At 43.8% G+C, this 26,585-nt stretch overlaps 1 protein-coding gene across 3 annotated transcripts in view; it reads right to left on the bottom strand.

Annotated features, from left to right (window-relative positions):
- The window catches only part of LOC118386919 (androgen-induced gene 1 protein-like), a 49,992-nt gene that overhangs the window by 2,238 nt on the left and 21,169 nt on the right, over nt 1-26,585 (bottom strand). For all 3 annotated transcript variants that reach the window (XM_035774921.2, XM_035774924.2, XM_035774922.2), the window contains 2 exons: nt 20,220-20,321; nt 2,908-3,023 (listed from right to left, as the gene is read on the bottom strand). In XM_035774921.2, coding sequence (XP_035630814.1) covers nt 2,908-3,023; nt 20,220-20,321 — 218 coding nt within the window. The remainder of the gene's footprint in view (nt 1-2,907; nt 3,024-20,219; nt 20,322-26,585) is intronic.

Here is a 26,585-nt window from a genome sequence, read left to right as displayed (position 1 = left end):
TGGCCAATATACCACGGCTAATGGCTGTATCCAGGCACTCCGTGTTGGGTTGTGCGTAAGAACAGCCGTTAGCCTCACCTTATTGCTCAATTATAGCCACTTGTCTGTATTTGCATTTACTATGGATCCCCATTAGCTGCTGTCTTCCTGGGGTCCAGCAAAATGAAGGCAGTTATACAATTTAAAAAATATTACATTACATTCACAATTTTCACAACACACTGTGTGCGCTCAGGCCCCTACTCCACCACTACCGCATATCTACACTACAAAATCCATGTGTATAGTGTGTATGTTATTGTGTGTATGCAATAGAGGCTCAAAGATGGCCAAAGTGGAGATCCTTTGTAGCTGTAGTACACCCACTCTCCATGTCCCTTTGTCTGTCTGCCTACTATAGTATCCAGCCACTTCCTTTTCATAAAGTTAGGAGTCTGTTCATTTGAGTGTGAGACAGACAGCTGTCTTACTGTAGGAATCCAGAGACTCATTTTTTTTATAGTGAGATGATGATTCTAAAAACATACCGGCCCTAAATTATGCTGAACCACTGAAATGAATGTAACATACACTGAGTATACAAAACATTAAGGACATCTGCTCTTTCCATGACAGACTGACCAGGTGAATCCAGGTGGTTGTGGTGCAACTGAATATTAGGAAGGTGTTCCTAATGTTTGGTATACTCATTGTACACTTTTGAACATAAAAGAGAGGACATTGGAAGTACCATCTGTGGAGAGAGAGAGAGAGACTGCCAGCCAGGGGATGTCTCAGGGAGAGAGTGTAATATTTACTGTACATTTTTTGCTTTTCACTTTTGTTTATTATCTATTTCACTTTGAATAAAGCCACTTAAATTGACATTTAATTGAGAGAGCGAGAGACACTTCCGAGAGAGAGAGATTGCCATGGGAGGTCTCAGAGAGAGAGAGAGAGAGAGACTTCCAGGGGAGATCTCAGGGGGAGAGAGAGAGACTGCCAGGGGAGATCTCAGGGAGGGAGGGAGAGAGGGAGTCTGACTGACTGACTTCCAGGGGAGATCTCAGGGAGAGAGAGAGACTTCCAGGGGAGATCTCAGGGAGAGAGAGTCACTGCCACGGGAGGTCTCAGGGAGAGCGAAAGAGTGTAATGTTTACTGTATATTTTTTGTTAATTTCACTTTTGTTTGATCTATTTCACTTGCAATAAAGCTACTTAAATCGACATTTAATTGAGAGAGAGAAACTGCCAGGGGAGGTCTCAGAGAGAGAGAGAGAGAAACTGCCAGGGGAGGTCTCAGAGAGAGAGCATACAGTACTGGACAAGGGCACATTAGTGACAGGTGACAGTAGTGTGTCAGCTGGTCCACTCACAGCCTCTCCTTAGCTCACTGATTCCCAAGCTATCACTCAGGGTGAGACTGGACTGGCCCTTACCCTGGCCCTTACCCTGGCCCTAGGCTGCTCCACAATACAGGTGATCTCACTAATATCAAGTGATTAGACTACTTTAGACCACACGGAGAAGCTGTGAGTAATATGGTAAATTATGCAAATGCTTCAATTAGCTGAATTCAACAATTGGGCAATTAATTGAATGGGAATATTAGGTCTTCCGTTTGCACATGTGGGGACAAACAAGGTTGTTCATCTAACAGTTACATCCGTTGACCTCTCCCCTCATTTATGATGTACTGTATGCTTCTTTCGTAAGCCACAATATATATTTTTTCCGACTGACTCCATGGATTCAGGGGAAAATCCCAATGTTCCTTTTAGTAACATAGCATTTCCTCAGTTTCCTGATTTTAGAAAATCCTAATTATTGAGCCTACCTGTGTCTGTATTATTGATGGTGTCTGACAGACTAACAAAACTGTACACAGATCAGATCGTCTGCCACTGAAGCATAACTCGTCCTACTTTAGGCTTGACATCTTTCTCTATCCCTCTTTCACTCCCTCCTCCTCGCTCTCCCTCCCCCTCTCTCTCTCTCTCTGTAACTCCATAGCTGGGTAATCCCCATGTAAGGCAGACTAGGGATTTACCCAGCTCCAGCACTTTCCCTCTGCTGAGGGAAGCGAGACAGATTCTCTGACCCTGTGAGACGTGTGGGGATATAATCCTCTTCATTTTAGCCAGGGATTAATACAGAGAGAGGTGGGGGCCTTGACACTTCTAGTGGGACTCCTACATTTCAGGTGATTCTGGAAACCCTTTCTCCATGCTGTCGGCCCTGGTTAGCTGCAGTAGAGGGCTCCTCCAGCTCCCAGCCTCTCTTGTTCTTCCCTCTTCTGTGAGCATTACATCTGCCGTGCAGTGTCAGGATTAGGGTCTGGTTCTCTGGTTCAGTAGAATGTTTTGTCACAAGGCAGGCCTCTCTCCCAGACCAGAGACAGATCTCTCTCTCTCTCTCTCTCTCTCTCTCTCTCTCTCTCTCTCTCTCTCTCTCTCTCTCTCTCTCTCTCTCTCTCTCTCTCTCTCTCTCTCTCTCTCTCTCTCTCTCTCTCTCTCTCTCTCTCTCCTGACTGATAGAGGAAGGTCAGAGACTGTTTTATCTGCAGGAGATTTGCGAGAGACTGTGTGTCATCATGCTGGGAGAGGGCCATCCATCATGAGGGTGTGGAGGGACAGAGCCATGAGAAACAGGTGTTGAAGTGGAGCTAGCTGCCAGAGCCATGGGCCTGGAGAGGAGAGGTAGCCAGCTAGCCTGATAACATGCTCACTGGGGAGGGGCGGGCCTGCTGGTCTTTACTATGCAGTGTTTATAAAGTGATGTTTCTCTGTTCTGTACAGTATGTTCTTGTATTTAAAAACCAAAGTTAAGTGGAAACGGACAATAACATCTTATGGTCTCTTATCAATTAGCAACAACAACAAAAAAAGAGTCCAGCCTCCCATTGTGGGAAGCAAAGGGGGCTCTTACCATAGAACATATCCCACAGCGAAGCTGCACACAGCTATCAGTCCACAAGGCCTGCTGGGATACTGGTGGTGCGTGGTCCTCATCTCAATGATGATGAAGGGGAGGACGGTGGTGTGCTGGAGCAGAGAACACAGAGAGAAAGAACTCTCGTTAGCCACGTACAGACAGCTAGCTACTATAAGGGACACGCCGCCTGTCTCACCTCAGGCTCAGTGACAACGATAGAGACATGACACATTAGTAACACACAGAATGGCTTTGAGAGAGAGAGAGAGAGACAGAGAGTGATGTTATGATGAGGTACTCAGGCAGACATACTGTAGATGGGCTCATGTAAACAGTGGGAGTCTAGAAGCTCTGTCAGTCTGGGACACAGAGTGCAGGGTCATAAGAGGGTAATGAAGTTTTTTTCTAGAGCCGTGTGTGGGAGACATTAAACAGATGACGTGCTCTGCTCTCCAGAGTGAGTGTCTTATGATTCAAATCCCCGCTGCTCCCCTCTTGTGTTCTCTCGCTGACACACCTCACTTTTTTCAAGAGTTCAGTAATCTTGCTTGCTTTGGCTCGCGATGTGGCACCTGTTTTCCGACGTGCTGAAAGGATCCAATCTTTTTTTAGAGTCTTCCTGCGTCTCCAGCATGGCACAGATGTGTTTGCAGAGGAGTGGGGGCCCCGGGGCCTACAGCAGACAACATGAACTATTAACACCCTTTAATATTTACTGTGCGGGTCGTGCTGCTATTTCTCACCATGTTATTTCACCTAGCTGAACCAGCAGACCACTTGGGCCCGGTAGAACCCACCCTGTCCCGCCTACTACACACAGAGCAGTGGAACGCGACAGCTCCCTGACGAACGGCTCAAATTAATCAACGTGCTCACGACTCACCTGCTGTTCTTATAGACCACCTGCGCTCTGTCAGGAATAGAACCGTTACCTTACACCCCTGTGTGTGTCCGTGTCTAGGTGTCTGCGCACAGCTGAGTAGAAATAGGAGTGCTGGGTTTGAAAGCACATCGTAACAGGATCGGGCTCGGTAACAGGCTAATATCTACAGGGCAGTATACTAAAGTTAACCTGGTTTCTAGTCTGTTTCTGCTTCAGCCAATTATTCAATCATTGTCGTACCAAATAAGTTGGTATCAAGCAGAAACAGACTGAAAACCACATTGGCATTGACAAAGGCACAGGTTGGGTGGCCGTGAAGGAAATGTCCTATGTGACTAATTGCAAATGGCAGCTAATGACAGTCTCTCTAGAGCTGTGGTAACCATCTGGTGGAGATGTGGAGGGTCACAGTGCGGGGACCTCCCTCTTGCGCTAATTGAAATATGAATCAGCTCCCTGAACATACACTTCCACTGAGTGGGCTAGAAGTGGCCTGGGTTCATAATACAGTATTACCATGTGGTTCATCCAAAAATGAAATTGTTTCATGTTAATGTGAATGGTAATGGCTCGGCCCATATAACCATGTGGTGAGAATGTCATTCAGTGTGCTTTGGTCAGCGGCATGTGGGCAGCCTTTATGCTGGGACGTTAAAACAAAGCTTACAGTGCTCCAATGGTGCTTATCTCATAAAAAGATCATTGGAGGACCCTGTCTGGCCTCTCCATGTATGTATTACTTACACCCGTCACTAGATGGCAGCCTTCTTACATTCAGACCAACCGAAAAGTCTCCTCCCACACCTGTCTAGCCTCAGTTGACCCAATGTACACCACATCACATCAGTGGCTATAAATGAGCCATGTTCCAATCTAACCTGTTATTTAAATACCTGACATGTTGGCTTGATGCATCTCTGCCCAGAAACAGTGTTTTTTACCCTCAACTCCTCATTAATGTGCTAGTAAGTGTTATTCAGTGGTATTTATTACACATCTTACTGGCCTCTCACCACACTACAGCAGAACAGAACCTATTCTACCATGTCATGGTCACACAAATGAAGCTTTCTAATCACTCTATTGAATTGCACTCACGACACACGCACACACACACACACACACACACACACACACACACACACACACACACACACACACACACACACACACACACACACACACACACACACACACACACACACACACACACACACACACACACACACATCCCAGTGAGTATCTCCATGCCATAATGGTTGTAATGCTGTAACCGTGTGTTCCTTATTACGACCTCAGTCACAATGACGAGTATTTCCTCACAGCTGGCCTCTCTGTCTGTCTCTCTGTCTCTGTCTGCCTCTCTCTGTCTCTGTCTGCCTCTCTCTGCCTCTCTGTCTCTGTCTGCCTCTCTCTGTCTCTGTCTGCCTCTTTGTCTCTCTCTGTCTGCCTTTGTCTGCATGTCTCTGTCTGTCTCTCTCTGTCTGTCTGCCTCTCTCTGTCTCTCTGTCTGTCTGTCTCTGTCTCACTCCCCTTCACTCTTTGACCATAATGACATAATCTATCTAACTATATACCTGTGTCAGACCTTCAGACACATGCTGTATTTGTCACATTTCAAAGTTAATATATGTTACACCTGGGGACATCTGTATTCATTTACATAAACTACAATCTGTTTGTAATTTGTTGTTGGTACGATAACAAGATTAAGACAAACTAACTGTTGATCTTGGAGATGAACAATAGAATTTCATACGCCTTAAATCTTTCAACCAGCCACATGTCTGGGAAGAGTGTTAGGCAAGCAACGTTCCAGTGACCTAAACCGCCAACCGTTGACTGTTAGGATGAAACTAGAGATTGAGAGTTGAAGGCACCTCGTTAGCCCACCTAAAGCTAACGTGTCGCTGTTAAAGCCTGGGAGTGAGCCATGACACTCGGCAGATCTATGCAGCTGCTGCAGGTGCAAATAATGATGGTAAGAAGTCCCTCATCTCCTCAGAGACATTACGTCCTCCCTGTCAGGAGACAGAGAAGAGCTCGTCCACTGCTCTACTCTACTCTCCTGGATCTGAAAGTGCTCTTGCCCACTGTTTTATATATCTGTCTTTCCCTCACTTGTTTTCAATCTCTCAATCTCCTCTTTCTCTAATAGAAAAAAAACGTAGACATTGACACTCTTTTTCAGACAACAAAAAAAGTTGAGGCAAGAATAACCTCTAGATTTACAGTATGGGTTTACTTGAGCACTAATGGATATCACCTGCGGGCCAATCAGGATTAGGTGGAGTGATCCAGGGGAAAGAGTTTGGTTAGCACTGCTGAGAAGAGTTCTCCCACAACAGACTCAGGCCAGTGAAGGAACCGGGTTTTGACACAAGATCCAAGAACAACCCTCCCCGCCAGTGCTCACACGTAATCTCCTTTGACTTGCCACATGAAAACCTTGTCCATGATGAGCTTTGCTCTCATGCTCCCTGACAATGCTTCTTCATTCATGCAATGGAGAGGTCTATGATTTCCATTGAACATGTTGCTTGGCAGATGCCCTGGTCCACAGTGAAGATACCCTGGAAGCTACTCAAGCTCTCCGTTTCCCCACAGAGCAATTAGGGTCAAATTCACAGCTGTAGCCTGGTTGGGATTTGAACTCGACACCCTGCGGTCAGGAGTGCGAGACCTCAGCTACTGGTGCTTCTATTTTCATTGTTGTCTGCTACTGCTATCCAAGCGCTGGGGGAGTATTTTGAAGACCTCTGAGTGTATGTTATGCAAAGCATCGTAATTACCATAACCACACACAATGGACAGCCAGAGAACAAATAAATAGACAATAAGAGAGAGCATTTCTAAACCCACAACGTCTCTGGGCTTTCCATTTGTGTCAGACTGATTCAGTTACATAACAGACTGTCCATGCACAAATGAACTGGTTCCAGTGGTCTTTGTGGCAATGACTTTAAGTGACAAAGGGGACATACGTAGGCGTACATACTTATGCACAATCACTGGGGATTCAGTGGCTTTTCTTAACCCCCCCCTATGTTGAGTTACCCTGCAGTAGGTTACTAACACTGTGAGGTGAGAGCGACCCTCTCCTCCACCTCCTCTGTCACATATGGAGCATGAATTATTGGCTGGGCTCTCAGTTCCCTTTCTAATCAGGGCCAATAAAGACGCCGGACATGCTTAAGTCATTTCTCCCTGTGCACATAGTGTCATGAGCTATCCCCCTTGTCCCCTCCCTCCCAGGCCAGGCCGCATGTGTGTGTGTGCTGCCATCAGGGCATTGTGGGATTGTTTACGACAGTTATTTTGCTGTGGCAGGATGGGATGCCTGCTGGACTGGTGGAGGGCTCCCAGAGGGTATAGGGTGACAGAAAGAGTACTCCCTCCCAAGGCCGGGTCGAGAGTTTTCCTCCCATCACCCCCCACACTGCTCCCTCCGTGCTCCCTACTCCCCCATCCCAACCCTCTCCTGGCCTGGCCTCCTGCTCCACGCCACACTCTGAGCAGCTCCCAGTCAACAGAGGGCTCACATGTCCCCATAGCCCCTATTTCCCTGTCAGCAAGCAACCCCCCATCATGTTTTATTTTAGACGTGTTTTTTCGCCCCCCCCACATTAATCTAACGTGGCAGTCTCTCTCTCTCTCTCTGACCACCAGATTGAGGAGCTCTCAGATGCTTGTGGTTAAGACTGGATGCCAGCACTGTCTGTGGAAAATCCCCTCTTACAAAACAAGCGCAATTCACTCAAGCGGTCCAGGGCTAAAACAGGATAGGCCATGTCAAAAAACAAACAAATAGAAAGAGCAGAGAGGAGCGGGTTCACGTTGCTCCGAAAATGGCAAGTAGTAGATGAGAAATGAATGTTTTATCTCATTATGCGTTGAGGAGCCATCGTTCAGTATCACACCTCACCTGCTGCCACATGATCACAGATGTTTGGAAATTTACTGCAAAAGCAGAGACACACTCAAGGAGTTTGTAATTTGAACAAAATAACAAATTGTGTTTTTCTAACCAACTTACTCACGCAGTAAGCTTTACACCGGCTTTGGGAACAATGGGCAAAAAAAGCAAGCTGTGAAACGGCCATCGTTCACTGGGTCGAGATGAGTAAATATTTCCCAGTTGTCAAGGATGAGCTAGTGAGCCAGCTATGCACCCGTTTTAATGACAGGGTTTGGACAGGGGAACTTAACCTAGTAACTTTTCCAGGCTCAATGTGGCCGGCGACTCAATCATGATATTGTACACCCCTGCGCCTCCGACTGCCCTGAAATATTAGCGTCCAGAAAAATGGACCTGCAATTATCGATATTTTTTAAGTAATCCCCCAGCAGTCTGCAAACCAGAAGGAAATAGCAGAGCAGAGAACACTTCAAACGGGAAAGGATTGTTTTCCTGGCAGAGAATCAATACCATTGAACACTCATTTTTTTCTCTCTCTCACTCTTTCTTTCTGTTTTTCTTTTTCTTTTTCTTTCACTCACTCACTCACTCACTCACTCACTCACTCACTCACTCACTCACTCACTCACTCACTCACTCACTCACTCACTCCCTCCCTCCCGCTCTGGCTTGTTGGAGAAGCTGGGTTTGTTCTCTCCGGCTAACTGAATCTGTCTCTCTCAGACACCGTGCACATCTGTTCTCCCACTTCACACACAACTGGCCCAGGCAGCAAGGTAGAATCAGATTCTTTTCAGCTAAATCTCCCGTCAAAATGTTCCCCCACGGTAAGCATCTGCACGGCAGGGAGGGCTCTGAGAGCACTACATTAAAATGTTTAACAATGAGTTGCCTTTCTGTTTTCACTTAAATAAGGTCAGTCAGGAGCGAGTCAGAGCTGCGGCTTTAAGAAAGGCCTTAATTTCTGCTGAGTCTGCAGATGTCCATAGCCCTCATCATCTTGTTAGAAAGTAAAAAAACAAAAAATAAACATCAAACGCAGACTCAAATATCAATGATCTTTTCTGCAGTGCTGTTCTTTAACTCTCCGACACTGGAAGAGGTGTCTCTGATGACGGGGAGCAGCTTCATGCCCCTACAGGCCCCTTCAGCTCACCACCACTGTGTGTATGTGTCTGTGGCTCCAGAGGCAGTAGCCAGGCCAGCGGGTGATGAGAGCTGGGTTAGAGCGGGCCCACGGCCCTCCCGGAGAGGAGCTGTCAGCTGGACACCTGTCGACCATGGATACCTGCCACATCCCTGCCTCAGCCCTCTAACATGCAGCCTGGGATAGTGCTGGCATTCACAGGGCCTCTTCCAAAAATACCCAGCACGGCTAAACACAAACCCCATGTTATCTTATCTTGTGTATGAGAATGCTAAGAATGGACCTCGCTCATTATAATGGCTCCTCTGTGATATCAAATGTTATGTCACATGCGCAGAATACAACTGGTGTGAAATAAATGCAACTTTACCGTGAAATGCTTGCTTACGAGCCCTTCCCAACAATGCAGAAGATAAAGATACACATAGTAACACAAGAGCAATTATATACACAAGAATGGAGCTATATTCAGGGAGTACTATTACCAGATAAATGTGCAGGGGTACAAGGTATTTGAGGTAGATATGTACATGAAGGCAAGGCAAATTGACTAAATAATAAGAGTAAAATAAAGAACAGGGTAGCAGCAGCATATGATGAGTGTAAAAGTGTGTGAGTGTGCATGTGTGTTTCTGTTGTGTAGGTCTGTGTGTGTGTGTGTGTGTGCATACAGTTGAAGCCGGAAGTTTACATACACTTAGGTTTTTCAACCACTCCACAAATGTCTTGTTAATAAACTATAGTTTTGGCAAGTCAGTTAGGACATCTACTTTGTGCGTGACACAAGTAATTATTCCAACAATTGTTTACAGATCAATTATTTAACTTATAATTCACTGTATCACAATTCCAGTGGGTCAGAAGTTTACATACACTAAGTTGACTGTGCCATTAAACAGCTTGGAAAATTCCAGAAAATGATGGTTTTAGAAGCATCTGATAGACTAATTGACATCATTTGTTTATACGCAAGTATAAACACCATGGGACCACGCAGCCGTCATACCACTCAGGAAGGAGACGCGTTCTGTCTCCTAGAGATTAACGTAATTTGGTGCGAAAAGTGCAAATCAATCCCAGAACACCAGCAAAGGACCCTGTGAAGATGCTGGAGGAAACAGGTACAAAAGTATCTGTATCCACAGTAAAACGAGTCCTATAGCGACACAACCTGAAAGGCCGCTCAGCAAGGAAGAGGCCACTGCTCCAAAACCGCCATAAAAAAAGACAGACTATGGTTTGCAACTGCACATGGGGACAAAGATCATACTTTTTGGAGAAATGTCCTCTGGCCTGATGAAACAAAAATAGAGCTGTTTGGCCATAATGACCATCATTATGTTTGGAGGAAAAGGGGGGATGCTTGCAAGCCGTAGAACACCATCCCAACCGTGAAGCACGGAGGTGGCAACATCATGTTGTGGGGGTGCTTTGCTGCAGGAGGGACTGGTGCACTTCACAAAATAGATGGTACCCATGAGGAAGGAAAATTATGTGGATATATTGAAGCAACATCTCAAGAGATCAGTCAGGAAGTTAAAGCTTGGTCACAAATGGGTCTTGACCCTAAGCATACTTCCAAAGTGGTGGCAAAATAGCTTAAGGACAACAAAGTCAAGGTATTGGAGTGGCCATCACAAATCCCTGACCTCAATCCGAAAGACAATTTGTGGGCAGAACTGAAAAAGTATGTGCGAGCAAGGAGGCCTACAAACCTGACTCAGTTACACCAGCTCTGTCAGGAGAAATGGGCCAAAATTCACCCAATTTATTGTGGGAAGCTTGTGGAGGGCTACCTGAAATGTTTGACCCAAGTTCAACAATTTAAAGGCAATGCTACCAAATATTCATTGAGTGTATGTAAACTTCTGACCTACTGGGAATGTGATGAAAGAAATAAAAGCTGAAATAAATCATTATCTCTACTATTATTCTGACATTTCACATTCTTAAAATAAAGTGGTGATCCTAACTGACCTAAGACAGGGAATTTTTTACTAGGAATAAATGTCAGGAATTGTGAAAAACTGAGTTTAAATGTATTTGGCTAAGGTGTATGCAAACTTCTGACTTCAACTGTATGTAGTGAATGTGTGTGGGTTTTGTGTGGGAGTGTCAATGTAGTGTGTGTGAGTGAGTGTGTGTATATGGTTTGTATATATATCCTAGGGAAATGTCAGTGCAGGTAGTTCGGGTAACATTAATTGACTTTTTAGCAGTCTTATGGCTTGGGGGTAGAAGCTGTCTCGGAGCCTCTTGGTCCAAAAGCTTTGTGGTCAAGGGTGGTACATTTGCCATACCAAGCAGTGACGCAGCCAGTCAAGATGCTCTCGATGGTGCAGCTGTAGAACTTTCTGAGGATCCGAGGGCCCATGCAATACAAATATTCCGCCTCCTGAAGGGGAAGAGGCACTGCTGTGCCCTCTTCACGACTGTGCGGGTGTGTGTGGATCTTGTAATTTCCTTGATGCCAAGGAATTAGAAGCTCTCGACCCACTCCACAGCAGCCCCGTCGATGTGGATGTGGGGGGGCGTGCTCTCTCTCTTTCTCCTGTAGTCCACGATCAGCTCATTTGTCTTGAGGGAGAGGTTGTTGTCCTATCACATTACATATGGAATGACTGTCATACTTTCAAATCAGCTTATTAGCTACATTTGAATGATTGTAGTATCAGATGGACCTCTAATTGTGACATCACACTGTTGTCTGATGGGCTATATTAAAAATCTGCTCCATGCATCGAACAACAACACATGCTCGTCTGTGTGACTGACTACCATCCTGACACGTGCTGTGCGGATTTGCTATTCACCTGCTATTTTTACAAGTCTGTTGTGATGCGCAACTCTTTTAGCGTAACTATAGCAGACAGAGAACGCTCTCAAAACCGCCTGACGCCCGGTGAATTTGGCCGCTCCCTGGTTCGCTCATCTGCGCTCAGAAACCCGTTTCTGGAATCCTGAACCGAACAAATTTCACCAGATGTGAAAACCTTTGAGCGACGGCCATCATCTCCTAAACCAAATAAGCAAGTCTAAGTTGACGGGGAGAGGCTCACTGCTGAGTAGCTAATGATGCCAGGTTATTTTGTTCTTCTGCACTCCTCCACAACACTCCCACCATCCCCTCCCTCTGTTTTCCCTCCAACGTCTGTGTGTGATATAAAGAACAGTTCATGGCAGGCCCACAAGGTTTCCGTGAAAAATGTTACACCATGTTTTAATACGCTCCTCTTGGTTTTACGGGTCTTCCCAGGACGAAGCTCTAAACAGAAAGATTTTCTCGAGAGGCATTGTTTTCCTCCAGCTTGAGAAGTCGGGCTTAACCTAATGTACATTTCAGGCGGGGTGTGTGGCTGTGTGAAGGGGTGGGAGTTTAGGGGTGGAGGGAGGAGATAGGCAGGAAGCATTAGCTGGCGTTTTTATGACACAGAGGTACAAAAATGCACCTCTTGGGAGAATCTTGACGGATACTGTCCGAGGCATGAAAAACAGTACGCAGAGACTTTTGATATGATGACTTACCACAGAGCAGAGGTTAAAGATGTCCTTCCTTATCCACTGAAAATGATGGCATTTGACTTCCCCTCAACATCTAATTACATTGAAGCATAATCAGTGTGGAGAAATGAAAGCTAGGGCCGTTTGGTTCTCCCACTGGGGATTGGATTGCTGTGTAATGTCTCCCATTAGGAAGGAGAGAAGAGGATGATTGCATTGTACGACAGATAGGAGCCAGATGTCTCACAGGATGTATAAGTCTGAAGCATCCGTTTAGAACATCTTCTCACCACCAAATATGGTGATGAGAGGAAGTCCAGTGGCGGGAAGTGGGAGGAGATGGAGCTAGATGAAACTTGGCTGACTCTCTGCTTATTCTCTCATCGATTAAATATTAAATCTCAATACAGTTTTCTGTTCCCAAAACCTAAAATATGTTACGAACAGAGCGCAGTTTTTCAGACTTCACTTGACCCTTTGTACAAGTTTTAAAAATTGTATTGTTTAGGAGTGCAAGGGCGTTTTGAGTTATTGCACACGTGGCATTTAGAGTAGGCATTCCCTAACGGAAATATGCAAATACATGCTAGAATGCCCCAATAGAATCTTGCTAGCTGGTGCTTGGCTCTGCCCACCTGCTTGCTTGTCATGCCCAATATGCTTCATTTGTTCCCATTGGAAACAATGCAATGATATATCTTGGGCTCTGCTGGCAGTCTTGATGTGATTATCTCATGTTATGACAGGCAGTCCTGGATGAAAATGCCTGGCACCAGTGTTAGGGCTTCCCTGGGCTAGAGTGGGCACGCTGTGTAGTGATGATGTGCCTAACTCTTGATGCCAGCTTGGGCCATGACCTTTGACCTAACCCTGAGGACATGACAGGCCAGTTGGGAGAGGCCTGCACTGGGATGGAGGGATTAAATAGGAAGGGAAAAGGGCTGAAGGAATGCCACCCTCTAGAATAGTAGAGTTATTGGTCACAGGCTAGATAGCACCTCTGGCCTTGTGTTGTCAACGATGCCTCTTACCATTCTCAATGATTTGTTGTGACCGACTTGTCTTTACTGGGCGTTAATCACAATGAAACTGGCCCATTCTGCTCTCTGGAAGAACCTGGGGGAGCTGAGTCCTAAAATAACGTATGCCTGCCTTTCTCTTATTCTTCACTCGTCTTCTCCTCCCTCTGCCATCCCAGCCCCGACTGAGCATGTCTTACGTAAGACTGGGTTACACTATGTCCTTCGTGAGATACTGAACACCTGCCAGTAATAACATACAGATCCCATCTGTCACTTTCCAGATTTTCCAAAAGGCTGCAGGTAGTAAGCGTGTAAAAGCGAACACTATACATGACTGTATAATGGCAGACAGAGAAAACATGAACAAGCAGTGGAAAATGAAGCAAGGTATAGTGAGTGTGGTTTTGGGTTTGGTTGTTACATACATGCTCAGTCAGGTTATGGGACAGTGTTATGCACTCTCAAGTACCCTGGTATGTCTAATGAAGCGCAATGATTATACCCAACTACCTTTAATACCTCTACGGATCCTACTACTAGACTGCAATCCAGAGACATACACCGCTGTGCTGCTATCTCGTCACACCTAACATCTTATATTACAACGCCCCACAAAAGAGTTATGTACATTATGACACTACATGGAGAATTCTGTGGGACTGCCCTGAGTGATGGGCCGAGTCATCAGATAACGCAAGGAACACTAGGCCCTATAACAGGTCGAAATGATATATGTCAAGGTACAAATGTAGGAGGACCCACAATTGCCTTTATACCTGCAATAAAAAAAATGTGTCATGTCAGCTAATAAACTTTGATTCATGTGCCCATGTGCCAGGCAGCTATGGACAATGCCCACCAGAGGGCAATCTTATTTCAGCTGCCTCTGTCTTACCTGGACTGTAACAGTGAGGTGTTTTATCAGTCCAAGACAGAGGAAGCACCACAGAGTTCCGAACATGACTGAATGATTTAGGTGGGAGGTGCAGTGCTGTAACAATGGGGAAAGTCTGGTTAACAGTGGGCTACGCCTAGCTACGTCTTTCTCATTATGAATGGGGTGTTCGCCTCATCTGTGTTTGCGTTCTTGAGGTTGCACCTAAAACAGCTTGGGATCCAAGTGTGCATACGGTACGTAATGTGAAGTCTACAAGAGTTCTGAAAAACAGTTGACTTAACACAAACACTTCTGTTTCTCGTAGTAAAAGTGTCTTCTCTTTGGTCTGGGTAATAGCATTGGTTGAAGTTACACGACATAAACTACTGCAGTTTAAAGATGTAACGCACCCAGAAATGTCACATCTCTGTTAGAGATGCAAAAAGCACAAAGGATGTTGTGGTCCTGTGATAAACTGACACCGTTCTGGGATTATGTGCTGTATGTGCTGTCATTTCATTGTGTCTAGGAATTTATATCCATCCATCTCCACAATTATGTCTGTTGGGAAATGTAAATATTGGTGAACAATATCAGAGTAAGTTTTGTGATCTAAGTCTAATTGCTGCAAAAATAACAAAGTGGAGGACTGACCTATCTCGTGATGCCGCTGGGTTTTGTCAGTTATGAAGTTAAACAAAAACCAGAGGTATTTGACAAAATGTGGAAACCGTATGTTGATCACCTTGGGGAATGTGTTGTATGGTGGCCATTTTGTTTGTGTGTTGTGTTGTTTGTGGGGCGCCGTGGAAAAACAATAAAAACACATTGTCAAAAAAATAAAAATAAATACAACTACAAACAAAAGTACTTGAAAGCTGTCTGGGACTGAAAAAGAAAAAAAAGAAAAAAATGCCATTTAGCAGACGCTTTTATCCAAAGCGACTTACAGTCTGTGTGCATACATTCTACGTATGGGTGGTCCCGGGAATCGAACCCACTATCCTGGCGTTACAAGCGCCATGCTCTACCAACTGAGCTACAGAAGGACTGTATGTAACTCCTTAGGTGTTGGTAAACCAAACATGTCATTATCAACTATGTGGACACCATTAGAGTGCATTGGAAGCCTGAATCATCCTAGCAGTATATTGGAAGGGATGTTGATCGGTCGTAGCCCTACTAAGAGAGACCTCTACTTTCACAAGAGTTACAGTAGGGACTGTTAAGTCTTACTTTAAATGGATATCTCCTCTGTCCCAGTCTTAAATTCCAAAGTCACAGCAGGGGCTTACAGTTAGAGACAATCTTCTCCTCTGCGAAAGGCCTATTCCACATTTGTCTGTGGGCACTGCTATTTTCCACTCTTAACGACTGCCTGCAAATCCAGCACAAGGAATTGGACTGAAACGCCGCAAATAGTTCAGAGACAGTTTAAGAGGCAGTCTACAGAGTTTACAGCCTCTTCAGTCCAATCACTGTACTAACTTCGAAACTAATGAGAGACAGTCAGGGAGAAAAATCGCATTAGATAGATAAACAGACGGGAATGAGGAGGGGATATTGAAAATGCATGTATAACTACATTGTTGGTACAACCATGTGTGACGAACTCTTTCAAATAATCCAAATGCATTTCCACTGGCACATGACAAAAGAACATAGAGAGGGAACACACGCAGAGTTAAAGAGGAGGGACATGAATAGTTGATGTTGGGCGAATCAGAGAGCTGCTCTTATGAAAAGGGTGCTGTGGTGTATCACATTGTCTCTCCGGCTTTACACTTGGCAGCGCAACTAAAGGCCTGGCCAACATAGGGGGTGTTTACCAGGGATAATCATTCATAAAGGCCCCAGTGCACAATGAGGTCCATCTCAAGGCACAGTGTCATTTAAATGTCCCCTGAAGCGACCTGCTGAATTAAATATAAGGTGGCCCAGACAGAGCGAGAGATGGATAAAGGCTTCCTTCTAATTCCACAGGGGCCGAACAAGAATACCTTCAAACTTGCAACTTGTCGGTTTCTCTCTCAATCTTATCTATTGTTTAGTCAGTTTCTGTCTCTCTCATTGTTGTTTTTGAGAACCGGGACATTGGTATCGAGTTCCATCCCTACACGTATCCCTCTGGGGAAATGTGAGATGTTTACTTCCGTGTTGACGCGCGTTGAGCTGCTTTGAACCTGGGCTGTGGGAGATGGCTGGCATTAACATTACAGTAGAGACAGAGAGAGGCCCTCTGTGACAGCCCTCTTTCGGCAGCCCACTAATTACATAGTGGAGATGTGGATTATTGTCAAAGTGAGTTTGACGCAGGTAAACTGCCTCCTGATGGTTCGGTGGAACTCTCGCAGTGAACGCGCGACACCGAACTCTTCAAGTGGCGATGAAATGACTCTGCCCTAATTGTCAGAGCCACATTAAGGGAGTCCTGTTAAGCTTGTCAAACATGCAGCACCGGGTTTGACAACATCAAAACGTGTGCTGAGGAAAACTGTCCCATCTATTCCCACTTTGGTTGCAAATGCTCCGGAATTCACACTGGTTTATTTTCTCTGCCTTTGTGTAAATTCTTGAAGGCAAATCTCTTGACGGCAGATCTGCACTTTCCATGGCACACTTTTCAAGTCACGTCTCGCTTTACTTTGTGAACTTGAAATGAATATTCAGGGAGGGATATTCTGCATAAATGAACAGAACGTTACTAGGTTATTCAGTGGGATATAATTTTGACAGTACTACACGCTGTACCAACAGCATCGTAATCAGACCACTCCTTACCGAGTCTATAAAACATTTCTGTCTTCTCTTTGTACATTCCCTGAATAGACGTTATCTCTAGGGCTGTGTGCAGCAGTGCACTGTGTCAGGGACTGTGTCCGGATGGTCTGTCGTATCTCCCACCCAGAGAGAAAGGTGAGACCGTGTTTCTATCAACACCTCGCTCCCTGTGTGCACCAAGGCTTCATTGTGTGGTAGACAGGGTACAAAATACCTCCCGACCGCCTTCCTTTGCTATGTTAGATCCCACCGCCTGCCGGTGTATTTGAATCTTCAAAACAGCCGCCACGTGATAAGCAGTGTGAGGAGATATATATATACATATACCGTTCAAAAGTTTGGGGTCCCTTAGAAATGTCCTTGTTTTTGAAAGAAAAGCACATTTTTTAACATCAAATTCATCAGAAATACAGTGTAGATATTGTTAATGTTGAAAACGACTATGTTCCGACTATGTCCCTCCTGTGTTCGAATGGCACGTTGTGTAAGCTAATCCAAGTTTATCATATTAAAAGGCTAATTGATCATTAGAAAACCCTTTTGGAAGTATGTTAGCACAGCTGAAAACTGCTGTTCTGATTAAAGAAACAATAAAACTGGCAATCTTTAGACTAGTTGAGTATCTAGAGCATCAGCATTTGTGGGTTCGATTACAGGCTCAAAATGGCCGGAAACAAAGTACATTCTTCTGAAACTCGTCAGTCTATTCTTGTTCTGAGAAATGAAGGCTATTCCATGCGAGAAATTGCCAAGAAACTGAAGATCTCGTACAACGCTGTGTACTACTCCCTTCACAGAACAGCGCAAACTGGCTCTAACCACAATAGAAAGAGGAGTGGGAGGCCCCGGTGCACAACTGAGCAAGAGGACAAGTACATTAGTATCTAGTTTGAGAAACAGATTCCTTTTTTTATTTTAAATTTTACCTTTATTTAACCAGGCAAGTCAGTTAAGAACATATTCTTATTTTCAATGACGGCCTGGGAACAGTGGGCCTGTTCAGGGGCAGAACGACAGACCTTGTCAGCTCGGGGGTTTGAACTCGCAACCTTCCGGTTACTAGTCCAACGCTCTAACCACTAGGCTACGCTGCCGCCTTACAAGTCCTCAACTGTCAGCTTCATTAAATAGCACCCGCAAAACGCCAGTCTCAACGTCAACAGTGAAGAGGTGACTCCGGGATGCTGGCCTTCTAGGCAGAGTTGCAAAGAAAAAGCCATATCTCAGACTGACCAATAAAAATAAAAGATTAAGATGGGCAAAAGAACACAGACACTGGACAGAGGAACTCTGCCTAGAAGGCCAGCATCCCGGAGTCGCCTCTTCACTGTTGACATTGAGACTGGTGTGAAGATGGTGTGGTGTGAAGGTATATATATATATATATACACATACACACACACAGTGTATATACAGGGCTGAACCAGGCCACACTCTCTTGCTCTGTAGTGAACTGTAATAGCACTCACAGGCCAGGCTGCCAAACAGTAACAGGGTTCGGTCACTCTCTCCTCATACCGAGGGGAGCTGGAGACAGTTGCCGTGGCAGCGGGGGTAAACAAACAAATGCGGTACCATGAAATGCAGGAAAATAGTTACTGTGGAGTAATAACTCTGCTGCTGCAGTCGTCACCCGTCCAGTGCACAGCACTCACATACTGTATCTGGAGGCTTTGCATATCATGAATTGTTTTCAGCTGTTGGACCCGTCGTGGGTTTTCCCTGGGGTCAGCCTTTAGTAAAATAGTTAGCAGGACTGGAGGCCAGATCACCTTCTGTGAGTGTCTGTTCTGGGTTAAACCCATGTTGGTCCACATGATTGTTGAGGCGCGGGGTAACATCTCGTCCTGACTTAAAGACTCTTGGTCTGTATTTAATCGGAGCATTTGGGACTTGAATTGACCGTAGCAACACAGACAACAAACAATACTCCCGGCACGCGCTGAAGTGGATATGGGCCGGGGTAATACGCTTGAGGAAATTAGACCGGCATTTTTGCATAGTGCCGCTGGAAAATGATCGGATTTATCTCTCACGTGAATGGAAAGATCGCATATCCATAGTTACAATCAAAACAAGGCTTTATTCCACGGTTTGACTGCCAAATCTATGCTGATATTCTGTAGTATGGCCCATTAAACACCAATTAATATCATCATACATAATGCCTTGGACATTTACATACACCCAAATTGCTTACACAGAATTTCCCACAGTCTTTGTGAACAGTTATTGTTATGTAGCAACCAGTCTGTGTACTATTATTGGTTGCTAGCAGTGACAGACTACTACAGTATGTCGCATCCATCAAGATATCCATTGAGGCTTCTTTATACACTGTGTATGGACACAGCTGGAGGCTCGACTCTTGATGCAGGATTGGGATGTGATTGTGGAGCCAAAAGACATGCAGCACGGGCGCAGGGAGGCACACACACACACACACACACACACACACACACACACACACACACACACACACACACACACACACACACACACACACACACACACACACACACACACACACACACACACACACACACACACACACACACCGAACGAACACATCCATCAATCACCAGTGGAACCAGCTAGAATAACAAGCCTTTCATCTAATTGTGGCAGCCGGAGGGCTTCGGTTCCACCTGATAGATATCACTAGTTACACAACCTCTTCCCATTGTTTTGACTGCTGACGTCAACATGACCATAGAGAAGATTATTGGGGGGAACAAGATGTGCCTCACTACTGTGTCTGCTATTATGGGAAGCGTTTAGGCACCATTAGCTGCCCATTGTCCACTGTGACTGATGTGTTTGGGGCTCCAGATATGCTTTCAAATGTCTATTTATTTACTGAGTGGGCTCTTAAATAGAGTGGGGAAAATGGAAAAATGCTCTATGGTCTATAATACATACCTCTACTTGATAACATGTTTGTAAATTATAATGATAAATAACAAATATCACCACAGAGAAGTGTGATGGGTGAAATAACATTTATCTTTGGGACTAAATAACATTTGTCTTTTGGACCCAAATGTTGAGCAAAAATGAATGATTTTTTTATCGTATTCTAGCTACCTAAACACCCTGTACTAACCACGCTAAATAATCAACAGTGTAACGCTAAGACAGGACTCGGAACAGTATAGTAAACAGACAGTACTCACCATGCCATGGTTGAGCCACTGGGGTATGAAGTTGTCCAGAAGTCTGGGGTACACCAGGTCTCTGTCATACAAGTATAGGGCCCAGAACATGGTCACCACAAACTGCAGAGAGACAAGGACACAGAGACATTGTGAGGACATAGTGAGGACATAGGAGACATAGTGAGGACATGGGAGACCTAGTGAGGACATAGGAAACATAGCGAGGACATAGGAGACATAGTGAAGATATAGGATTCATAGTGAGGTATAGGATTCAAGGTGAGGATATAAGAGACTGTGAGGATATAGGCTATATAGTGAGGACGTAGGAGACATAGTGAGGACATATAGACAGTGAGGACATAGTAAGGACATAGAGACATAGTAAGGACAGAGTGACGTAGTGAGGACAAAGAGAGTAGACACAGTGATGACATCAGTTACATGAAAAGAAGATTAACTATCAAACAATCATGAATCACAAAGATAAACAATCAAACAGATAATCCACATAGAGAAGATAAAATGTTTATGTAAGACAGCAATAGAGCTTACATTTCTCAGAAAACCCATTCATCAAAAAGTCATGTTTAGGATTAATTCAAAGTTAGATTTCACTGCACTTCACATAAGCATATTGGTTGACGTGGAAATACTATGATTGAATATTGAAACAATGCGTGGCGAGTCTATAAATATGTGACACACATACCATTACACACCCAAATGTACAGCACCCTGAGCCATGTCATGGCTCACACCATCCAGCTAGGCACTGTCATACAGTATATCACCCTATATCCCAGTGGGCAAAACCTGGTTGAAAAGTCCAAATTATTATATTTTAAGAAAACTTATTCTGCTCTCAAACTGGTTGAAAAAAAATGTAATTTTTACTGACCACCATAATTATGGATCATAATTGTGACCACTATATGATGGGCTATATTACAGTGCCTTCAGGAAGTATTCACACCCCTTGACTTTTTGTTGTTGTGTTACAGCCTCAATTTTTATGTTGTGTCAATAACTTACACACAATACCCCATAATGTCAAAGTGGAATTATGGTAAATAAAAAATGTAAAAAGGAAAGCTGAAATGTATTGAGTCAATAATTATTCAACCCCTTTGTTATGGCAAGCCTAAATAAGTTCAGGAGTACACAGCTTAACAAGTCACATAATACCTCATCTCTGTAGCCCACACATACAATTATCTATAAATTCAGCCGAGCAGTGAATTTCAAACACAGATTCTACCACAAAGACCATGGAGGTTTTCCAATGCTTCGCAAAGAAGGGCACCTATTGGTAGATGGATAAAAAAAATCATGGTGGTTATTAATTACACTTTGGATGGTGTATCAATACACCCAGTCACTACAAAGATACGGCGTCCTTCCTAACTCAGAGGAAGGAGAGGAAGGAAACTGCTCAGGGATTTCACCATGAGGCCAACAGTGACATTAAAACAGTCAGTTTTCTCCTATCACAGCCATTAAACTCTGAGTATGAATCAACAACATTGTAAGTTACTCCACAATACTAACCTAAATGACAGAGTGAACAGAAGGAAGCCTGTACAGAATTAACATATTCATTATGTTTAATATTCAATGTTTGTAATAAGGCACTGAAGTAAAGCTGCAAAAAATGTGGCAAAGAAATACATTTTATGTCCTGAATACAAAGCGTTATGTTTGTGGCAAATCACATCACTGAGTACCACTCTTCATATTTTCAAGCCTGGTGGTGGCTGCATCATGTTATGGGTATGCTTGTCATCGGCAAAGACGAGACTGAAAGTACAGGCAAAATCCTAGAGGAAAACCTGGTTCAGTCTGCTTTCCAACAGACACGGAGAGACAAATTCACCTTTCAGCAGGACAATAACCTAAAACACGAAGCCAAATATACACTGGAGTTGCTTACCAAGATGACATTGAATGTTCCTGAGTGACCTAGTTGCAGTTTTGACATAAATCGTTTTGAAAATCTATGGCAACTTGACAGAGCTTGAAGAAAATAATGTGCAAACATTGTACAATCCAGATGTGCAAAGCTCTTGGACTTACCCAGGGGAGTGAATACTTATGTAAATGAGGTATTTTTGTATTTCATTTTCAATCAATTTGCAAACATTTCTATCAACGTGTTTTCACTTTGTCATTAACAGGGTATTGTGCGTAGGTAGATAAGTGAGGATTTGAACAAAATGTGGAAAAGTCAAGAGGTATGAATACCTTGTGAAAGCACTTTATATACTGGTCATAGTTAAGACATCATAACCTGAATGACCACCTGATTACAGCTTATTACCTACTGTAAAACGTTTTGCAGAGGATGAAGTTTGATATTGAATACATGGTTCATTACATTTCTATGGGTTTCTATAGGGACCAATTAATGTTTCAATATGCAACATATTCTTACATTTAAAATATATCAAGCAATGGCAAAAACGAATATACATCAAAACATTTTGCACATCTGCATACAGTAATTGTTTCATAATTCACCCACAGACATTACATGCATAGAAAGACTTGGACACAGTATATAAAGGCTCATTGTTTTTATTTTATTCATAATTAATAAGAGTGGTGTGATGGGGTAAATCCTCATGAAGGACCTCTGAGCACAGAAGACGATCTGGAGCGTAGTGGCCGCCTTGAAGACTCGTGTGATGTGTCAGATCTGCAATGAACAGAATCAGTGCATCACAACTTTATCAACTTGAGATTTTAAAGAAAACTAGAAAATAACATTCCTGAAGAAACTTTGGACTCAGCTGACTAAATGTATTTCCATGGTACGAGTTTAAGACATTTGTGGCAGTTATAGATTAGAGGTGTCTTCAAAAAAGAGCAACTTGTGCAAAACATTAGGAACATCTGCTCTTTCCATGACATAGCCTGACCAGATGAATCCATCTGAAAGCAATGATCCCTTATTGATAACACCTGTTAAATCCACTTCAATCAGTGTAGATGAAGGGGAGGAGACAGATTAAAGGAGGATGTTTAAGCCTTGAGACAATTGAGAAATGGATTGTGCATGTGTGCTATTCCGAGGGTGAATGGGCAAGACAAAAGATTGAAGTGCCTCTGAATGTGATGTAAAGTTGTGATGCACCGACTACAAAGGGAAGCACAGCCGAGAGCTGCCCAGTGACACAAGCCTACCAGACGGGCTAAACGACTTCTATGCTCGCTTCGAGGCAAATAACACTAAAACATGCATGATAGCAACAGCTGTTCCAGAAGACTGTGTGATCACGTCCTCCACAGCCGATGTGAGTAATACCTTTAAACAGGTCAACATTCACAAGGCCGCAGGGCCAGACGGATTACCAGGACGTGTACTCTGAGCATGCGCTGACCAACTGGCAAGTGTCTTCACTGACATTTTCAACCTCTCCCTGTCCGAGTCTGTAATACCAACATGTTTTAAGCAGACCACAATAGTGCCTGTGCCCAAGAACACTAAGGTAACCTGCCTAAATGACTACCGACCCGTAGCTCTTACGTCTGTAGCCATGAAGTGCTTTGAAAGGCTGGTAATGGCTCACATCAACACCATTATACCAGAAACACTAGACCCACTCCAATTTGCATACCGCGCCAACAGATCCACAGATGATGCAATCTCTATTGCACTCCACAGTGCCCTTTCCCACCTGGACAAAAGGAACACCTATGTGAGAATGCTATTCATTGACTACAGCTCAGCATTCAATACCATAGTTCCCTCAAAGCTCATCAATAAACTAAGGACCCTGGGACTAAACACCTCCCTCCGCAACTGGATACTCGACTTCCTGATGATTTGGCATTTGTCCTCAGATACTCAAAAGGTTCTACATCTGCACCATCGAGAGCATCCTGACTAGTTGCATCACTGCCTGGTATGGAAACTGCTTGGCCTCTGACCGCAAGGCACTACCGAGGGTAGTGTGAACGGCCCAGTACATCACTGGGGCCAAGCTATCTGCCATCCAGGACCTCTATATCAGGCGGTATCAAAGGAAGGCCCTAAAAATTGCCAAAGACTCCAGCCACCCTAGTCATAGACTGTTCTCTCTACTACCGCACGGCAAGGGGTACCGGAGCGCCAAGTCTAGGTTCCAAGAGGCTTCTAAACAGCTTCTACTCCCAAGCCATAAGACTCCTGAATAATAATAATATATGCCATTTAGCGGACGCTTTTATCCAAAGCGACTTACAGTCATGTGTGCATACATTCTACGTATGGGTGGTCCCGGGAATCGAACCCACTACCCTGGCGTTACAAGCGCCATGCTCTACCAACTGAGCTATTATTATATTACTCCTGAACACCTAATCAAATGGCTACCTAGACTATTTGCATTTCTGCTACTCTCTGTTATCATCTATGCATAGTCACTTTAATAACTCTACCTACATGTACATATTACCTAAACTAACCGGGGCCCCACAGGGGGTGCAACTCAATATATGGGAAGGTGTTCCTAATATTTTGTATACTCATTGTACATACTTTGTGTCTTCCTCCACCATGACAGTCAGGGGCACATTTTAGGACTTTCCAGAGGGCCCGTAACACAACCTCCTGAGTGTTCTGACTTTTCATGACACTTACTGTAAGCATAAAAAGATAAGAAAATAAAATTAACGATAATGTGGGCATGCAGGATATGACAGAACAGTAATACACAGTAAAACTATCTTCAACAGTCAGAATGTACAAAAAAAAATTCATTAACATTGGTTTCCATCCAACCTTTTTATGCAAGTAAAGTACAAGTTGGAAAAAAATACTGTATCATTTACATACTGTAAGTATTCACACCCCTGAGTCAATACTTTGTAGAAGCACCTTTTGTAGCATTTACAGATGTGAGTCTTTCTGGGTATGTCTGTAAGAGATTTCCACACCTGGATTGTGAAACATTTGCCCATTATTCTTTTCAAAATTATTCAAGCTCTGTCAAATTGGTTGTTGATCATTGCTATACAACCATTTTATGGTCTTGCCACAGATTTTCAAGTAGATTTAACTGAAAATTGTAACTCGGACACTCAGTAACATTCACTGTCTTCTTGGTAATCAACTCCAGTGTAGATTTGGCCTTGTGTTTTAGGTTATTGTTCTGCTGAAAGGCAAATTCATTCATCTCCCAGTGTCTGGTGGAAAGCAGACTGAACCAGGTTTTCCTCTAGGATTTTTCCTGTGCTTAGCTCCATTCCGTTTATTTTTTTATCCTGAAAAACTCCCCAGTCCTTAACGATTACAAGCATACACAAAACAAGAAGCAGTCACCACTATGCTTGAAAATATGGAGAATGGTAATCAGTAATGTTTTGTATTTGCCCCAAACATAACTCTTGTATTCAGGACAAAAAAGTGAATTGCTTTGCCACATTTTTTTGCAGTATTACTTTAGTGCCTTATTGCAATCAGGATGCATGTTTTGGAATATTTTTTATCGTGTACAGGCTTCCTTCTTTTCACTCTGTCATTTAGGTTAGTATTGTGGAGTAACTACAATGTTGTTCCATCCTCAGTTTTCTCCTGTCACAGCCATTAAAAACTCTGTAACTGTCATGGTGAAATCCCTGAGTGGTTTCCTTCCTCTCCGACAACTTGAGTTAGGAAGGATGCCTGTATCTTTGTAGTGCCTGGGTGTATTTATACACCATCCAAAGTGTAATTAATAACTTCACCATGCTCAAAGGGATATTCATGTTTTTTTTACCCATCTACCAATAGGTGCAATTCTTTGCAAGGCATTGGAGAACTTCCCTGGTCTCTGGTTAAATCTGTATTTGAAATTCACTGCTCGATTGAGGGACCTTACAGATAATTATGTGTGTGAGGTACAGAGGTGAGGTAGTCATTCAAAAATAATTTTAAGCACTATTTTTGCACACAGTGAATCCATGCAACATATTATTCTTGATAAGCACATTTTTACTCCTGAACTCATTTAGGCTTGCTATGTCAAAGGGGTTAAATACTTATTGACATTTCAGCTTTTGAAAAACAAAATTCTACTTTGACATTATGGGGTGTAGTGTTTGTAGGCCAGTGCAAAAACTACATCTACATTTAATCCATTTTAAATTCAGGCTGTAACACAACAAAATGTGGAAAAAGTCAAGGGGTGTGAATACTTTCTGAAGGCACTGTAGGTAGCCTGCCCACATTGTATCTGCCAGCTGTTGGCTTGAGTGGACATGCCAAGACTAAAGTGGGCACATTCACGATATAACGCAACATTTGTTGTGACAAAACTATCAGTAGAGTTGAAAATGCAACGGAAACCCATTTAACTTGTATTTCTTATTCGGTACAAGGGAATTTAACCGCAAAAGTTATGTTTACTACGTCATCACGCA

The sequence above is a fragment of the Oncorhynchus keta genome, chromosome 8, assembly GCF_023373465.1.
Source record: "Oncorhynchus keta strain PuntledgeMale-10-30-2019 chromosome 8, Oket_V2, whole genome shotgun sequence".
Taxonomy (NCBI): Eukaryota; Metazoa; Chordata; class Actinopteri; order Salmoniformes; family Salmonidae; genus Oncorhynchus; species Oncorhynchus keta.
Note: the sequence above shows the minus strand (reverse complement) of the source record. Positions and strands in the feature narration are given on the sequence as shown.